General features: G+C 39.8%; 1 protein-coding gene across 1 annotated transcript; it reads left to right on the top strand.

The window, feature by feature from the left end:
• The first annotated feature begins 1,604 nt into the window (after positions 1-1,604).
• Positions 1,605-18,989, top strand: LOC146383883 (alanine--glyoxylate aminotransferase 2, mitochondrial-like). Its single transcript, XM_084935419.1, has 14 exons — positions 1,605-1,701; positions 3,343-3,431; positions 6,241-6,431; positions 6,536-6,659; positions 6,737-6,831; positions 6,903-6,996; positions 9,625-9,718; positions 11,507-11,607; positions 11,805-11,897; positions 12,176-12,308; positions 13,176-13,264; positions 14,897-15,046; positions 15,821-15,919; positions 18,590-18,989. Exons 1-14 carry the CDS (start codon positions 1,605-1,607, stop codon positions 18,689-18,691), a joined length of 1,551 nt encoding a protein of 516 aa, XP_084791545.1. The 3' UTR covers positions 18,692-18,989.
• The last annotated feature ends 478 nt before the right edge of the window (positions 18,990-19,467 follow it).

Here is a 19,467-nt window from a genome sequence, read left to right as displayed (position 1 = left end):
TCATATAGTGCTTTCAAGGACTTTATACATTTCATACTTAAAACACTTTATCTACCTCACATCCTGAGCCAATTTAGAGTCACCAATTAAACCAACATGCACGTCCTTGGACTGTGAGAGGAAGCTAGAGTATGCAAAGGAACCTCACACAGGAGGCCAGGGACCGGCAAGACAACAGTGCTTATTAATATATATAGCGTCCTCTCTGCAGTCAGTTGTGGCTTAAAACTGTTGTGTTACAGAGGAGACAATATGCTGCAACTTCATGCTGTAACAGAAAGTGATCACAGTCCCTAAAGCCATGCTTCTGATATGAAAATGACTGAGGCATCTAATGGCATCTAATGCTTGGAAATATACAGAAAAAGAAAAGGAACATTAAAAAGCAAGGCAAATGTTACCGTGATTACCGAGCAATGACATCCAGGGAAACAAAAAGAAACATGAGACTGTGAGGTTCATGGACTGAGTGCCTGCAGTTTATCGGTTTATGTGTGTGTTTTTATTACATGAGTGGCAAGTTATTGTTAAGTGTAATTCTCTCTTCTATTGTTTTAATACTGGCCTGGGGAACAAATTTTGTTCTTCTTTTTAACATGTTAAATGTCTGTCTGTCTGTCTGTCTGTCTGTCTGGATTGTACACCGTACTGCAGGAGATAAAAAAGCAACTACAACCGAATTTTTGAATGTTTTAAAAAACATTTCTGTCCATCCTGGCCTAAATGCTTTGAATAGACAACCTACAGGGTACTAATGTTGCAATAAGTCCAACTGAGTCTTCTGAAATCTCACCTCCACATACTGTGATCAACCTTTACACATGGCTATAATTTATCCTTGAATGCAATGTGGGGTGAGAACCTCTTAGCTGAGTATTAGGGTTCACATGTGGAAGAGCTGTGGCTTTCAAAATGTAAAATAAAAAGTTATTAATTAGGAGAATATTAAAGTAGAGGAAAATAATAATAATGGATTGCATTTATATAGCGCTTTTCAAGACACCCAAAGAACTTTACAATTCCACTATTCATTCACTCTCACATTCATACACTGGTGGAGGCAAGCTACGGTGGTAGCCACAGCTGCCCTGGGGCAGACTGACAGAAGCGAGGCTGCCATATCGCGCCATCGGCCCCTCTGGCCAACGCCAGTAGGCGGTAGGCGAAGTGTCTTGCCCAAGGACACAATGACCAGGACAGAGACACAATGACCAGGACAGAGAGCCCAGGGATCGAACCGGCGACCTTCCGGTTATGCGCTTCCCAACCCCCTGAGCCACGGTCGCCCCTCGACCTGAACAGAAAGTGATCCTGAACAGCAGGATTTTAAAAAAATAAAAGCAAAACAAACCCTTACAGTCCCAGTTGCCTAAGAGCATCTTCTGTACTCGTAATCTGGCAAGAACCAGTACCAACCTACTATCTCAAATGGTTAACAGTGGTTATCCATTTGAGACGCTGCAGGACACTACAAAGACATGTTGGTACCATCACCATTGGCTGCTGCCTGCCCACCCATTCATCCATCTTAGAAAAAGCTCAAAGCTGCAGGTTGGCGTAAAACGGTGAAGGGAGAAGAGCTGCTGTGTGTGTGTTTGCTCAACATGTATAAAGTGGTCTCATGTATAAGTGGCCAGTGTGCAGCTTTAACAGGACAGTCCAGCTGTTTAACCAGTTTGGCCAGATTTCGCCTGGGAAGTGGTAAGTTACCATGGAGATGAGCCAAGGACAAAAGAAATGTTTGTCATGATGATCCATTAGATAGCCTTTATGTAACCAGGAGCACGCTTGACTTTTTCCTACTTAAACTTCTCAGCTTGTTGGTTCATGATTTATTAAAAGTACTTTCAGGGCTACGTGATCTGTGTAAAATTGCTGTTAATGCAAGCTGCAGGACAAACACAATATATGTGTATTACTGCTAAAACAGATATAAAATCAAGACTACTGTGTTGGGAAGGTTACTTTTAAAATGTATTCCACTACAGATTACAGAATACATGCCCCCAAAATGTATTTTGTAACGTATTCAGAATACGTTACTCAATAAGAGTAACGTATTCTGAATACTTTGGATTACCTATTATATTATCATGCTTTTTACAACTACATGAATGTACTATTACTGTGTGAATTATTACTTTTACTGAAGGTTACTCGCCATACCAATACCAACTAGATTTTTAAATCTGAATATATTTGCAGCGATCTCGTATAGAAAACTGTTTCACGCGTATATAAAACAGGTCCGCGGCTCCGAACCATAGTAAAGGGACCTCTGGCTAACACGTCAGGTTCCGTGTCGGGCTCGTAGCTTTACTTTGTTGTCTGGGTCAACTTTGCTAGCGAGAGACAGACAGAGGCGTTGAAAGGCTGCTCCAACGAAACTTATTGTTTCAGAGGAAAACACGAACACAGTGTACAGTCGAGTCTTAATAGCTTACTTACAGCTGGGCTCGTCAGGCACTCTTTTTGGCTGCAGTGGTTATTATTATATTTACATGCTTCCATCTCCCGTTTCTGCTCGGTGACAACTCATACTTTTCCTTTTTCTCGCTTTCCTCGCTCACAGACACATAACGGGTATGGCAGTCCATTCTCGCTGCAGCACGGGCTACACAAATCAATCAAAGTTGTGATCTTTTGCTTGTTAGTGGAAATATGTGAAACGCTTCACTACGGACCCGCCACAAAAACAGCTTATAAGATAAGAAGGGATAAACTGATGGCATTTTTATTTCCAAAATGATCAAATGTAGGAAAAGAATAGGAGGGTGTGACCATATTTTATATTTGCTCTGTTACTGAATTGATGGCACTAATCATTGGTCCCCATCTTCGGTCTGTATATAGATATTCTGCTAGCATCAGCTTCAATATGCCTTTACCCAGCCTTTACCCCATAAATGAGTCTGAGTAAAAGATATGCTTCCTCTGTTACACAATGTGAAGTTAATGTGGTAAAGCACTAACCAGGTTTTAACCTGATTAACTATTAACTAAAACATACGGAAAATCAGGAAAACAACAAAGGTCACGGAGCACATTTTAGACCTGCATTATTCTGAAGATCTTAAGGGCACTGTTTTCAGTTTTCTGAATTGCTTTTTCAGAAATTGAATGACAATTCACCATAAAATGAAGATCTGAAAGGATTGCCAGACTACAATGAAGGGGCCAAGAATACAATTGTTATAAGACACTCAAAACAGCTTTCCTCAAATGTCACAGAAATGCCACAGTAAAAGTTTGATTGGTTCACAGAGTGCTTCAGAAACCCGAAAGCTTATGCTCTTCACTTTTCTTCATGCATTTTGATGTTTCTTTTTTCTTTTTTAACAGGAGCAGCACGTCAGAAATCAGCCATCAAATATTGTACGGTAGACATCCCAGAGATGCCCCCATGCAGTTTCAAACCAGAGGAATACAAGGTAGGAAGTGATGGCACATTCATGTTCTTCTGCAAGCCCTCTCACAAATAAAAGAAAGTCATCAAATATAAAAAGAAACATACGAATCCCCAAAGACCGGGGCCAGAGCCAATCTCAGGTTTTCCTGAAATTCAGATACATTTTTCTATGAGGTAAGCTGATCTTTCCCAGATGATCTCTGAGATGGTTCACAGTGGAGCAGCAGATTAGAAATTTATTTTGGGCCTAACAAATTTAGTGCTTTGTTAGCCAAACAAAGAAAGTTGGTGTAATAATGTAAGAGCTGCACTGATTTGGTCTTTCCTCATCTCAGTGAAGATTCTACTTATGGCTTTCTCATTCAGCAGCAGCTGTCTAAACAAGTGTTCAGAGCACTCTGTGCATACCATACTAAATCATGCCAAGGCAAGTCCTAAAATTCCTAATCTGTTCTTAAGGTGAAAGTGGGAGGATTTGTCTCACTGGAAGCTATTTAAGGTTTGGCCCAAGTCCATGACCTAGTAAGACCTAAATATATGGTCTTCATCTTTCCCTCCTGCCTGGCAGCTTCATCTTCATGACCAGTATTTCCCCTATTCCTTTTCTGCACATGTCCAAACCATCTCAGCCTTGCCTCTCTAACTTTAAACTTTAAACTGCTCAACCTGAGCCATCCCTCTGATGTACTCATTTCCCATCCATCCTGGTCGCTCTCAATAAAAATCTTAGCATCTTCAACTCTGTCACCTCCACCTGTTATTGCTGTGTTTCTGCTGGTGCCACAGACTTTAACCCACACATCAGAACAGGTCTTACTACCATCTGGTGAATCTTACTGATATTAAATTATTATTGCTAGAGCGCCTAGGAGCTGACGATACAGTCCCTTGAGAAATCAGCACCGCTTCCTGCCTGGTGTCTTGAATAGGAAAAAATATATATTACATCAATTCAATTCAATTCAATTTTATTTATTTATTTTTAAAGGTGCTTTATATTGTAAGGTAGACCCTACAATAATACATACAGAGACAAACCCAACAATCATATGACCCCCTATGAGCAAGCACTTTACGACATTAAGAAGGAAAAACTCCCTTTTAACAGGAAGAAACCTCCGGGAGTACCAGGCTCAGGGAGGGGCGGCCATCTGCTGCGACTGGTTGGGGTGAGAGAAGAAAGACAGGAGAGTAGCATAGTAGCTTACACCTTTTGCAACATAAGAAAGAGAGGATTCAGGGTCACCTGGTCCAGCCCTAACTATATGCTTTAGCAAAAAGGAAAATTTTAAGCCTAATCTTGAAAGTAGAGATAGTGTCTGTCTCCCGAATCCAAACTGGAAGCTGGTTCCACAGAAGAGGGGCTGAAAACTGAAGGCTCTCCCTCCCATTCTACTTTTAAGTACTCTAGGAACAACAAGGAAGCCTACAATGTGAGAGCAAAGTGCTCTAATAGGGTGATATGGTACTATAAGGTCATTAAGATAAGATGGGGGCTGATTATTTAAGACCTTGAATGTGAAGAGCAGGATTTTGAATTTAATTCTGGGTTTAACAGGAAGCCAATGAAGGGAAGAGTTACATTAAGTCACTCTATATTTTATATGTATAGAATTCTTGACACAGACACAGAGGATGCTTTTCTATTTGGTTCAACTGAATCTCACTGCTGACAGTGTCTGACTGGCCTTGTTCTTTTATACGTATCTGAAATAAGTCTGAAGTGGTTTTATTGAAAATACCAATGCTGTGCTGGACATTATTTAGATAAGCAAGAGATCTGTACTTCTGACTGACACAAGTATCAACTCTTTTGATCAGTTGTGAGATTTACCTGAGAGACACATCAACAGTAGTGAAGTAGCCATAGGAACAATAGCACTCCTCTGGGGCTGGTGGTGTTGAATCCATGCCACAGAGAATGAAGACTTTTCTGAAGATAAAAGATAATTTTATGCCAGCAACAATACTTGAAAAAAGTTGCATTGCTTCTGTTTTCAACAACTCTGTGTGCATTTTGGAATCAACGACACTAATTGTGATTTTCTGATTCTTACCTGACAGGGTTTTGGATCCTCAAAGTTCAGCAATAATGGTTCCTTCGCAAATGTGCAAGACACCAGTGGGACTCCAATTCCAATCACTGATACTGGTTCTTGTATGGTGCGATGAATGATGGTCCGACACTGTTTTGGCCTTTGTGTCCTTGAGTTGCAAACAGAATTAAAAATTCTGGCCATGCGATAGTTTTCCACTTTGTCTGACTCCATCTATAATGTACCTTTCTGGATCTTATAGAGGATTTTGTCAGTAACCCAAGTCTAATTGTAATGTTACATGCGAGTACTCACTAAACAGTTCAAGTATCTGCCCCAAGCCGGCTCATTATTAGTGCACCAAAGTCAGTGTTTAAATCTTTGAATGATTCTTTGGCTTCACTAGTTTTGGGATCAAGTTCACCCCCGAGCTGCTGCCATTGTCTAGGATATTACATGTTACATACAAGGACAGTAAAGTGTCAAGGCACCCTGGACCTTATTGCACCCTTACTCAGAATCATAAGGCAGACCACACCCATCTTTGAATTTTCCATTTTTACTACACACATGTAAAGTTTTGCAACTGTTATCTCACATGGTCGTGACGCTTTTGCGTTAATAAACTCTGTCCAATGTCTTCCAATAACAACCGCCAAAGTATGTAAAACCAGCTTTATAGGCAAAGAAATCAGGAAGTCCTTCTTTTATCCTTTAAATGTACTACTGTGCTAACACTAATAAAAAAAAGTTACGATCTTCCCACTCTGTAACATCTCTTCTGCGTATTTTTAGGGTATGTCCAAAGAGCAGATGATGGAGATCCGCAAGCAGAACTGCAACCCCATGACCACGAAGATAACTTACTATAAGAAGCCCGCGTTCATCCACCAGGGCTACATGCAGTGGCTGTGGGATGTGGATGGGAAGCGATATTTGGATTTATTTGCCGGTGTGGCTACCGTCAGTGTGGGCCACTGCCACCCGTAAGGCCGTTCTTCTTCACCGTGTATGGTTTTTGTTCTGATTTCAGTTGTTTATACAAAATTGGCTCATTCAGTTCTTTCCACTTTGACCTTTGTTTGCATAGAAAAGTCACAGCTGCGATACAGAAGCAGCTGAAGAAACTGTGGCATACTACTAACATCTACATCCATCCTGAACTGCATGAGTATTGTGACAAACTGGCCTCCTACTTACCTGATCCTCTTAAGGTGCTCTGCTACAGTCCACGAATCTACTTAGTATGAGGGCTGTTGTTAAAATGTGTCCTCTCTGGTTTCTCATCCAGGTGATTTATCTGACCAACAGCGGCTCGGAAGCCAATGAGCTTGCTATGCTGATGGCTCGCCTCCACACTGGCAACTTTGATATAATCACCTTCAGGTAAACGTCTTATTGTAACCAAGCTTAATTTGTGTATAATCATGATGGATCTTTTGTTTTTTACCTTCCAGGGGATCATATCATGGTGGAAGCCAACAGACCATGGGTCTTACTGCAAACTCATCTTACAAGTTCCCCATTGCCACAAGTTCAGGATGTATACATGTAAGTACAATGATGTAATGCAGGTGTCTTGCTAAAGAAAAAGCCCTGCGACAGCCTAAAGCACATATTGTATAATATAGGATAATATATTAGATTATGGTAAATGGATTATTATAGATTTAAAATATGTATATGTGTATATATATAGAGAGAGAGATAGATAGATAGATAGATAGATAGATAGATAGATAGATAGATAGATAGATAGATAGATAGATAGATAGATAGATAGATAGATAGATAGATAGATAGATAGATTTAATGTGTCTGACTTTCAAGTTACAGCGTGCTCTAACACCACCAAGAATAAAATCTGTGCCGCCTTTCTAGTTTTACATTTAGCTGCACAGCATAAACATACTAGAGGCTGTGCCATTAGCCATTCATCCATATCCTCCTGAGAACCAGCCTATTCATTTATGTCATCTGTAATGGTCTATATCTTTTGACTTATTTGAGCTATCCTACCCCTAAGTCCTTGTCTGGGTGGCCTCTTTTAGCTCCAGAGAGAAAGGAAATCACAAAAAAAGTTCCATGGGAAGATTCTTTTTTGCTTGGTTCTCAGGAGGATATAAGCAGGAGAAGCAATATTATGCTATTGTTTAATGTTGAGTGGATGGGCCTCAGTCGATGAACATTGGTTGACTGTTGGAATTTGCATTATATTATGTTCATGAGACAAGACAATATTTTTCTTTGTCCTTCATCATGGTGTTGGCTTTGCTTTTTATCACATTACCCTTTTTCAAGGTTAGCATTGATATACTCTAATATGAAGCTACACAAAGATGTAGATGTGCATTCAAATTCATCCCCTTTGCCACAGGAAATATAACTGAATAATTTTCATTATGTTCATTCATTACGTCACCTTTTAATTTTATTTGAATACATTACTGGACAAAATTTAGGCTTCTGGACCTGTTGCACCATGATACCTCTGCAGAATTCACATTTTTAATCTTGTCGTGACTTTATTATAAAAGCAGATTATTCAAGTGTAGCTTTTTAAAGTTAATAAACTGTGGAACTGTGGATAGTATTATACTGCTAGCAGCCCCCTGTGAAACTGGAGGAGAAAAATAGTTAGTAAGAAGCAGCATTAACGGAAAGGGTGCAAAAGAGCAGCATTAACCACAGTCTTGGTAATTATAGACCAAATGTAGAACTAGGTGATGAACTTGTTGTACGTCAAGCCTCTGTATATAACCACTCACACTTTATAGGATGAAGACAAGTGTAGTGAAAGAGACAGAATCATAGTGTAGCACCATAAAAGGAGAGATAAGAATTTTAAAGGAAGGAAGAGATGTTTTGATCATCACTGTGTATGAAGGGTACAGGAACACAGAGTAATAAATAACGGGAAAAGTAGGCGCTGAATGAGCAACTTTGAAAACGTATATATGTAAGAGATCGAGAGACTGCCCTTCAAATCTGCAGGAGGCTTTTGCGCTGTACTTATTCCACCTTGTAAATGGGATAATAAAGAAGCTGTTGAAATGAAAAAGTCTGTCTTGAGTTGCGTATTTTCACCAGGTCAGAATCAAAGGATCAGGAGCGGCAACTGATCCCCGACAAAACCCATTTACAGTCGAAAAGAAGAACAAAAAGAGAGGATGGAAGGAAGGATGGATCGATGGATCCAGTCTAAATGGGAGGGGGTGGGGGGTGCTCGCTACTCATAGACATCTCAAACACAGCTCCCAAAGCCCCACCCAACACTGAGCTAGCTTTTTTTTAACCCTCTTATACAGCTTCTTACAGTTTTTATAAGTGATGTTGTTACCCCAACAAAAACCGGCAAAGATGCCAACACTGCCAACAACTGCATGATAAAACAAGTGCAGCATTTTATTACACTCAATAAAGAATTAGTGTTTGCAGAGAAAGAGTCCGTGCTGCACTTTTTTATTGAGGGCATCAGAGTTGATAGATCAATCCAGTTTGTCATCAAGTTGCACACCAAGATATTTGTATGACTACGCCACTTTGATGTCCGGCCGGCCAGCCATCCATGTCCTACCGCTTATTCGATTTTGTGTCACAATGGTACCTATGACCTCATTGCTTCACTGCCCAGAGCTTGTAACCATAGGTGACGGTAGGAATATAAACTGACCAGTAAATTGACAGCTCCGCTTTTACACTCAATTCTTTCATCAAGTTTTGATTGTACTCATGATGCGGCAGTTCTCCTTAATCCAGTTACAGAAGGCACTGACCAGGTTCCTGTATTCTTCCACCTGTACGTTCCTAATACATCCCACAATTGCTGTGTCCTCGGAATATTTTTGCATGTGGCTTATAGTTCATGTCCACAGTGTATACTGTGAAGAAGAACAAATAAATGCTGGTGCGTGGCACCCTCAGGAAAAGCTGTGTTTACATGTATGCCACCATAGTGGTTCATTACAACCTTTCTCAGTATGTTTCCTGAATTCTCAAAAACCGATGCGGATGTGCCGTCTAGCGGTAAGGGTTTGTTGTTGGTGCGGGTACTACTTGAGCAGGCATTGCAAATAATCTTATGGGCAGCATTCCAGGTTTTATGATGTTATCTTTGTTCTGTGTTAACCATTAACTGTCAGACTGACCCAGCTGACTTGGTTTCTGCCCAATAAACAGACCATGTGCCCTGATGTGTTTAGAGGTCCTTGGGGAGGAAGCTGCTGCAGGGACTCCCCTGTGCAGTCCATCAGACAGTGTAGCTGTGCTCAAGGTACACACACATGCACCCCTGGCTTATCACACATCAATTATCTTTATTGTCGCGCTCATAAACAGGAACATTCATCTCCATGGTCTGCACTAATAATAGCTTGCATGTGCGTGAATTGTGTGCTTACAAGGAATCGTGATGTTTATAACACTAAAAGGATGTAAAGGATGTATGGTTGTGGTCAAAAGTTAACATCTGCTCTTCCTGTCTATGAATGTTATGGTAATTTGACCCTTTTAGGGATTTCTTTGAACAGTTCTTTTCCAGGTTGACGTTATTCTACATAATGACTTAAAAAAAACAAAAGAATTGGGTGCACAAGTCAGAATGTATTTATTTATTTAACTTCTGGTGCAAACCCAGTTACTTTGTTCTCTAAGCAGGCCTGAAATATGACAGAAACCACTCAGTTGAGAAAAGAGCTTCAAGCATTACTCCTAGTAGGATTTCAAATGGGGAAAAGTTAAAGTTCCCTTGAAGTTGCACCTCAGTTAGACAGTTTTGGAAGCCATCATTGAGCATTTAATCTAAATGTGTTGGTAACGTTGATGTCAGGGCTTTGGAAAGGCCATTCCAGAAAATTCATTTGTGTCGAAGCTTCGACATGAAGTTGAAGAATTTGGGGGTAGTCCTCCTTCATCATTATTCCAACCACTTTATGTAATTTACCTGTACCTCTGACAGCAAAACAACCCCAGAGCATGATGCTACCACCACCATTCTTGACAGCTGGTATACAGTTCTTAGGTTTGAGAGCCTCCCCTTTACTCTTCAAATATTACCTTATTGTTGCCAAATAGTTTTTGGCAACAATACTTAAAAAAAAAAAAACTCTCTAGGAGGCGTTTGGCTTGCCAAGTTCAACTGCAAATTTCAGGTGTTGATATATTCAGGTGAAGGTGTTGATTTTGGAGCAGGGGATTGTTTTCTCCTCTGTCCATAGTGATGCACAACTCACGTCATTGTGGACAGTGATGCTGGTGTTCCAGCTGTTTCCAGTTCATAGCAGGCTTTCTGGTTCCTGTGTTGGTCTTGAACATCCTAACCGATTTCCTCAAATCTGGGGATGACAGTTTGGGTCTTTTTCCAGACTTTGTTAAAGGGGACGCACTTTCAAATTGCATCTACTTGCTTAAAATCTGCAGATGTTTAGAAATAGCTCCACAAGACCTCCCCAAATTGTGTAAAGCTCTTAGATCTTGACTGAGTTCCTTGGACTTTCCTATTGTTCTGAGTACTGGTCAATCCAGTAAGTGCTGTCAAACAAATCCTTTTTACTACCAGCTGTAGTCAATCATGATCCCTAACAGGACCTTAACAGACCTTGGCCTTGTCAAGTTGAAAGACGTTTTTTAAACCCATTATTTATTATGCATTCTGTGCAATCATTCCACCCTGGAAAAGAAGAATTACCCAAAATCACCATGTCATTTATGGCCTTGATAAGTGTGAATTTTGGTTAAATTGTTTGTTTTGCCAGGTAAATTTAGACCTTTAATAAGAGTGGTCAGAGAAAGAAAGGTCAGCGAAACAAGTGTTTATGCCCCTGCAGTTCAAACTGCTAATCATTCACTTGTTGTAATGGTTAATCATTCTGAGGAAATTTGTAAGCCTGAGTTTCACCTAGAGTGTACCTGGAAATTCAGCGTGCTAACACACCTGCATGAGAAATTATTCTGTCTGAAACATGAAGAAAAGGCAAGTTCTTGTGGTGCAATAAACACTTTTTGAAAACATAGACATTTGTATACTGTTACTTTTAGAAAACTGTTGTCTCTGGTCCCACAGGTGCTTGCATAGCAAATAAACATTACATTGAACAGTTAGAAGAGACATTTGCTACCAGCGTTCCAAGTCAAATTGCAGCTTTCTTTGGAGAGCCTATTCAGGTACTATATTCTTTTTATCCATGGCTATGGCTGGATTTATTTTTGACTCAGTGTGATAGTAGCGGACAAACAACATTCATTTTAATAAATATATTTGTTATGCTACCACTCAGGGTTTTTTCTGCATGACTGCTTCTGTTTTTGTTATTTTTTTGAATATGTTAGCAAAGGAATATAAGTGTGTTTGGTGTGTACAGGGCATGGGAGGAGCTGTACAGTACCCGAAAAACTATTTCAAGGAAGCTTACAAACTTGTAAGACGGAGAGGAGGAATCTGCATTGCTGATGAGGTCAGACACCACGAAGGTGTTATGTTTTTCTCAAACAAGAAATAAAGCAAAAACCAAACAGTATTGCAAGGCTAAGCCAATGCAGTAATGACTCTGCTTATAAAAGCAAGCTAAACTCAATTCAATGGAATTTCTTTTAGAAACTCTTGGTTTCTTTGAGTGAACTGTGGATAACTAATGTATTATGTAATTATATAATCCAATTGTGTATTATAATAATCTAATTATTAGTGAGCGATATATAGAATTTTAATATAAAAGGCATTTGCACTTGACAGGTCCAGACTGGATTTGGCCGAACGGGAAGCCACTTTTGGGGTTTCCAAGGTCATGATGTCATTCCTGACATGGTTACAATGGCAAAGGGTATTGGCAATGGATTCCCAGTGGGAGCTGTTGTTACCACACCAGGTGAGATTACATTAAGATGCGCAAGTCCTAAATTCAATTAGCATGTATGGTAAATGGCCTGTATTTGTATAGCTCTTTACTTAGTCCCTAAGGACCCCAAAGCGCTTTACACTACATACAGTCATTCACCCATTCATTCACCCATTCACACACACAGTCACACACAGGTGATGGCAAGCTACATTGTAGCCACAGCCACCCTGGGGCGCACTAACAGAGGCGAGGCTGCTGGACACTGGCACCACCGGGCCCTCTGACCACCACCAGTAGGCAACGGGTGAAGTGTCTTGCCCAAGGACACAATGACCGAGACTGTCCGAGCTGGGGCTCAAACCGGCAACCTTCCGATTACAAGACGAACTGCCAACTCTTGAGCCACAATCGCTCTTAACCTCTTTTTTATGTTTTTTTTTTTGCTGCCCTAATTAAATTTGTTTATGTGATCCCAGCAATTTTCAATTTCAAATGCAAACACAGACTTTTTTTCCTCAGATCGTCATGCAAAATCCATTGACATAAAGCATAAACGATATAAGGGCAAACACTGACTCACATGGTAATTACCAATACAGCGCTAGCCTTGAAAATGTATGTTTATTTCTGTGAGTGGGTGTGTAATAATAGGCTGCTGTGCGTTCATGGTAGAAACAGCTTTCACATACTGGTCAACTTTTAGATGCACGATTTATGCTCTTAAAGACCCCACTGTCCAAAAATTAACATGAAACCCCTTGATACTTACACAAATCATTTGCAATGCATGTATTCTGAGACATTTGTATTCTGAGGCTGAAGTTTTGATTACAAGCAGCAGAGCGGAGGTGTGAGCTTGTTTATTCATGTGTGTGCGTGTGTGTGTTTTTCCAGAAATTGCTGCTTCCTTTGTGAAAGCCTCCCACTTCAACACATTCGGAGGAAATCCCTTGGCGTGTGCCGTTGCTTCATCAGTTCTCGATGTAAGAACCGATCTTCTTATTTCCATAGACGAGTTTGAGAAGTTCATAATAAAACAGTCAGGCAAGTTTATAACTTGTCTTTTCGCCCAGTGAATGAAGATAGATTACATGTTTAGTTTTTTTCCCCTGCTACTACGCACACCTCTGTAAATCACGCACGAGTGGGGAAGTATAGTGATTTATACATCTTTGTTTTATTTGTCTCTACCTTTGCTAACAAAGCAGATAAAGCTTATCACACAACACAGTGAACCAGATAAAACCTGCAGCACATTATACATCATAAAATATACTGCTGAGTACCATTTTATAGGTGCCATTTTTACTTTTAAAAACACAATGTTTGCTTCGGCAGTGGAGAGTTGACGAGGGGACAAACAACTAAAAAAAACATTAATCTGGTAGTATAAATATATTTTTGAGAAACTTGGAAGTAGCTTAAAAACATTTATGTTTGCAAACTGATTTGAGTCGTTAAAATTTTTCTTTGCACAAATCTACCAATCATATATTTTCCAGATGGGACTGCATAGTGGATCAAAATTTGATCCACTTTTCTGTGTTTACAATTCCATCAGTTTTGACAAGATCCCCAACACCGCTGATTCAAATGCAGCCCCAAACCATTACAGAGCCTCCACCGTGCTTTACAGATGACTGTAGACTCTCTGTTGCGCACTGTTTTATCTCCTTCATACATAGTGACAATAATTAGACCCAAAAATTTCCCATTTGGATTCATCACAGACAGCTACCCGTCCACTGAGACCATTTCTGATGAGGCTTTGGCGAACAGCAGATGATGAACTGAAAGGCCATATCCATCTCCCAGGTTTTGTCAGATACTGTTCATCATATTTTTTAGGCCAGCCACTTTTTCTTTTGTCCTTCACTTCTTCAGGTTCCTCATTTTTGGTGAATACACTGCACACCTTACTGAGATATGCCAAGGTTTAACCTAATAGCTATTTAGAACCGTACAGTTTCTGCAGATTTGTCGGCTACAGATTCATGATGCAAATCTGCTTCAGCACATCCCAAAGGTTCTTGAATGAACTGAGGACTGTGGAGGCCATTTGAGTACAGTGAACTCATGTTAAAGAAACCAGCTTTAGGGGATCTGAGCTTTACGACACAGAGTGTTGTCCTATCCAACAGACGATGGGCACGCTGTGGTCCTACTGTCAATAAAAATTGTGGGGCTTGTTGCTTTTCTGAAGTGGTTTAATAGCTGGTCATTTCCCCTCCTTATTAAAAGTATTTGACTATATGATTAAAGATGCCAAAGACTCCAGATCACATTTCTCCAGGTGTAAGCTGATTAAAAAGCAAAAAATGGGCAGTTTTTCCAAACCTTGAGAAGGAATCCTTTCACATTTTCCACCATGTAGCTGTAGCATGATGTAGAGCGTGGCATGGCCACAGATTTGGGGGGTTTTCAGCATATTTGTTTTTGAAAATAAACAACAAGCACTGACTGAAAATTTTTTTTTCCTAACATGCAAAACTGAACTGAATGTTGTTACCTTGTTAAGTTCAAATGATTGTACTGCATTATTTAACTTTTTAGCAACTCGAATGGGGAAAAAATGAAGTAGAACAAAATGCTGCACATTTTATGTGGAATTTCAGACTATCAGAGAGGATAGCACGCAGCACAACAGTCTTCATGTGGGCACCTATCTGATGACGCAAATGGCTGAACTCAGAGACAAATATGAGATTATCGGTGATGTCCGTGGAAAAGGCCTCCAGATCGGCGTGGAAATGGTTAAAGACAAGGTAGTGCGTTCCAAACAAGTGACTCATCTCTCGTACACCATTAGGAGTAGCAGCAGTTGTCATCTGCGCTTAAATATGTGAGCAGAGCAAATTCAGTTTGTTTTTAAAAATACTACAGTGGACCAGCAGCAGCCGTTAGCAGAGAAGATTAGCCAAACTATTCCTTCCCAAAACCCACACTGAATAAAAATCAGTCTGACTCTTCAGTTTACATATTTGGTTAAATCCAAGGGCTGATTTAACATTTCTGTCATGTTGCCTGTAAGTAAAAACTCTAAAGTCCAAAAATGTTGGGATACTGTGTAAAAACAGAAAGACTGAAAGACAGAAAAGATGCAAATCTCATAAACCCACATTTTATTCAAAATGAAACACATCAAATGCTTAAACATTTTACTACTACCTCAAATAAATCTTATCTTACTTTGATTTTGATGGCAGCAGCGCTTCTCAGAAAGTTGGTATGTGGTGGTTGTGGGAACGAAAGGCTGGAAAAGTAACTGTTCTGTGAACTACTGGGAATAAAATAATAACTATTCTGTTTTTAACCTACATTTTACATTTTCTGAATGAGGTTTGTGCACGCTGATCCAATTCATATGCGCCACCTTTCGTGATGTATTGTTAAACAGGAGGAAATGTGGAAGTCAAAAATGCCATTTAATACTTTAACTAAGCTTTCTGACTGAGGAAACATTAACATATTAGACCATAGAAGACATGACGCTTGCTTTAAGGTGCTGTGTCCTTTCATATCTTCTTTTTGAACCACAGGGCAGCAGAGAGCCGCTGCCTCCTGAAGCAATGAGTGAGATCCTTGAGGACATCAAGGACATGGGAGTCCTGATAGGCAAAGGAGGAGTGTACGGACAGGTAGGCGGAGTCACCATGAGCTGACCTATCCTCGTGTCAGTTTACAGTCATGTGGTGGAAAAAGAAAAAAAGTTTACATGACTCCATGCGAAAAACAAAATCACCCTTACTGCTACTAATCAGATTCACTTTATTTACTGATCAGTGTTAAGTGTAAACTTGTCTATAAAAGCAGAGGATTCGTCAGGCTGGCGTGGAACATTCAGCCACAATGCCACAATCTTCCCAAGAGCAATACTCGACGACACTACAAAGAAACCAAAGTTACAGACGGTGCAGGCTTCAGTCAGCATGTTGAAGTTCATGGCAGTACAATTACAAAAAGCCTGTAGGGTTGCCAGGAGAAAGAGCATGACAGCACCGATTAGGTTTGCAGGGATGCATTTAAAAATCACAAGGCATCTCCTTGGGAGATTTCGCCAAAGTGGAGGCGTTTGGCCACAATACACAGCATACAAGTACAAACCAATCTAACCAACTGTCCAGCACAGTGGTGGAGGGGTGATGATTTGAGCTCGTTTTCCCGCCGCAGGACCGTCTTGCATTCACCAAGTCGCCCTTGAACTCATCTGTATACCAGAGCATTTCAGAGTCAAATGTGAGGTCATCTGTCTGAAAGCTAAAGCCTGGCCCAAATTGGGTTATGATACTCAAGGTGCTGAAAACACACAGTCAAAGTCCAGGTCACAACCTCACTAAAACACTGATGAGAACTTGAGCTGTACAAACCACAACAAACTGAAAAAGGTAAAGACGAGTGGGTCAAAAATCCCTCCACAACTATGTGAGAGTCATCAGAGCGTTATTGCTGAAAATGTTATTTTACAAGAAACAGAATCATGGGGTGTAATATGAGTGTAAAAATCAGCTATAAAACTATAAATATGGGACAAAAAATAACTAAATCATGATAGAGAATCTCTGTTTTGCCCTTGAGGAAATTCACTCATCTAAACTCGTCAAACCAGCACTAGTCTTTGTTCTTCAAGAAGTGATTTAACTTACTAGACTTCACAAAAGAATGGTGGTGCACCAGCTTCTGCTTTTCTGTGCCCCGCCCTTCAGAATGTGCTTTAAAGCAGTTATTAGCAAGGATTTTTTGGTCAAACTTAGGTTTGTTTTCTTTAAAAAATTCAACAAGTGAAAGATTCAAGGCTAAAACTTTGAACAGTCTATGCGACGGCACACTCAGTCTTGAACAGGACTATCAAAAAACATGGTGTTACAATCTCCTTGCCTGCAAACTCTGAGACATACATTACAACAAAAAGTCTCTGCAGTGCAAACCACAGACTGAGCTTCCAAAAACTTTGCTGTGTATCAAAGGAAATTATTTAACTTTTTGTAATTAACCATTTACAATGACCCTACACATTTTTAAATAAATAGGAGGGAAAAAATAACATCAGCGACTCCAAGGCTAAAAAAAACCAAATGCACTACACTAATCTCCGGGTTGAAGCCAAAAATATAACGTCTAAGCTAACGGCTGGCCTCAAAACAGCAATAACAGAGAAACCCAATAAGCTTCCACTAATGAACAAAACACAAGTCCCACAAGTTTGCCACTCTTAACCTCCAAGAGCACTTAAAAAACAAAAAAACAAAACAGCACTAACTCAGCATGCACAACCTTCTCAGAATCCAGTGGCTGAACAGCATTTAGCTCTTGCGGCTGGAGGTAAATCTGAAGTTCCACAAATGATCCGAATGCCTTCATCTGTGGCATTCAGGTGTGAGAAACCTGAGAGAGAAAGGGAGGGAGAGCACAGCTGTCTTCCAGAAAGAGGCCAAAAGATCAGTGAATGTAGATTGTAAGTCATTGTATTCTGTTATTTATTCATTTATTTGACAGCATCCCAACCTTTTTGGAAGTTTAGTTTTTTGGTGGTCTAACCTAATTACTGTGCTTGACAGCAAGTCTCTTATTCACTTTCTTATAAATTGAAGCTTTTAAAAAAATAATAAAAATGGTAATAGTAATATTAATAGCAGAAGAAGAGTACCCAGTTCATCAAAAACTTTATTTCACCTCCATCTCTGATCAAATGTCACTGTTGAAGAGAAAGTTTTATTTCATACAGCGCGTCCCCGGCAGAGTGCTTTGACTGGCTGCGGAAAATACTGTAGGCGTTTTATGTTACTCATTATGAAATATTACACTGGATGAAAAACATTATATGGTGCACATTTTTTGAAAACTCCATTCAGTCGGGAATCAAAATGTCACTGCCACAATTGCTAACCTTGTATTGTTCTAAGGAAAAAAGCGAGAGCGTAACTTTTTAGATTTATTCGCAGATCAACAATGAATCAATGTGAAAGCCTCTTTACAATTTGTTTCGATGCTTAAAGCTTTTCAACTGCCTTGTCCTTGAGTTTAAAAGGCATCCTTTTCTGTAAAAGTAATTTTTTCTTTTCAATTAATGCACAGCTATTCATGCGTGATACAGTGAAGATAACAGGGACCTCATTTTAAACTTTTTCACCTATTACAAGCGATTGTTCAACAGAAAGAGGGGGGGTCTCGATTTAAAAGCGTATGCCTTTCCCGGCTTAGATATTAATTTATGCGCCTGCTCTGCCTTCAGGATAAGAAAAGAAAAATAGATTATTTTGCTCCATGAGCTCCACTCTCACCTTGTTTTTTCCTTTCTCTCACCACTTTAGACCTTCCGCATACAACCCCCCATGTGCATCACGAGGGAGGATGTAGATTTCTTCCTGGCGGTGTTTAATAAAGCAATCTCGGGCTACACGGACAGAAAATGAGCAGGTCAATGCCGAGGAGTGAACTGGAATGGAAAACCATTCAGCAAGGGACTTCTCCTTAAAGAAAAAACAATTAAAAAATGTATTGTCTGAATGTTTCAAATTATATAAAAATGGCTCCACTGAAATCAGTCTTTTGCAATCAGAGTTTTACTGTTTCTCTAACTTCGATGTCATTTTGCTCACTTCAGATTGAATGAATAAACATTTTCGTGATCAGCCTGTAAAAATATTTGAGATGAACCGACCACAGAATTACAATTTCATTTTGTTTTTGTCTTCCCAATAAAACTGCAAACATACGATGAAATGAATGCATGATTTTTATTATTTTTAGACACATCCAACAAGCTGTTCGCTGTTACACACGATTCCCAGAGGCATTAATGGAAGCAAGAAGCACTCCGAGAGTGCAAACCTCCACCATGAGCAGTATTTACTTATAAGAGAACAGATGTTTACATTGATTACAGAGACATTATGTAGGAGTAGGTCATGGATAATAGGTATTATCTCATTCCTTTTTCTCTTTCTGATGCTTTCTTTAAAGATTTAACACCTTTTGGGGTCAGCTTGAACGAAAGGCAGATGTGGGATTGTGAAATGTTAAAGTGAGGTCAGAGGTCAAATGTGACATGATGTTTGGTCGGAGCCTATAATGTGATATTTATGATCCCCATGTGCCAGAATCATTTCTGAAATGGTGCCAATAGAAACAGAGGCAGTTTCATTTGTAGCATAGTTTTAACGGTTAAAACAAAATATTTTTAAATGTT

The sequence above is a fragment of the Perissodus microlepis genome, chromosome 7, assembly GCF_051167445.1.
Source record: "Perissodus microlepis isolate ML-2025 ecotype Zambia chromosome 7, ASM5116744v1, whole genome shotgun sequence".
Lineage (NCBI taxonomy): Eukaryota > Metazoa > Chordata > Actinopteri > Cichliformes > Cichlidae > Perissodus > Perissodus microlepis.
Note: the sequence above shows the minus strand (reverse complement) of the source record. Positions and strands in the feature narration are given on the sequence as shown.

Coding starts and splice junctions, on each gene's coding strand:
- LOC146383883 (XM_084935419.1), top strand. CDS start 1,605: ATGTATAAAGTGGTCTCATGTATAAGTGGCCAGTGTGCAGCTTTAACA. Junction 3,432..6,240: donor TCAAACCAGAGGAATACAAG/GTAGGAAGTGAT, acceptor GCGTATTTTTAG/GGTATGTCCAAAGAGCAGAT. Junction 9,719..11,506: donor ACAGTGTAGCTGTGCTCAAG/GTACACACACAT, acceptor CTGGTCCCACAG/GTGCTTGCATAGCAAATAAA.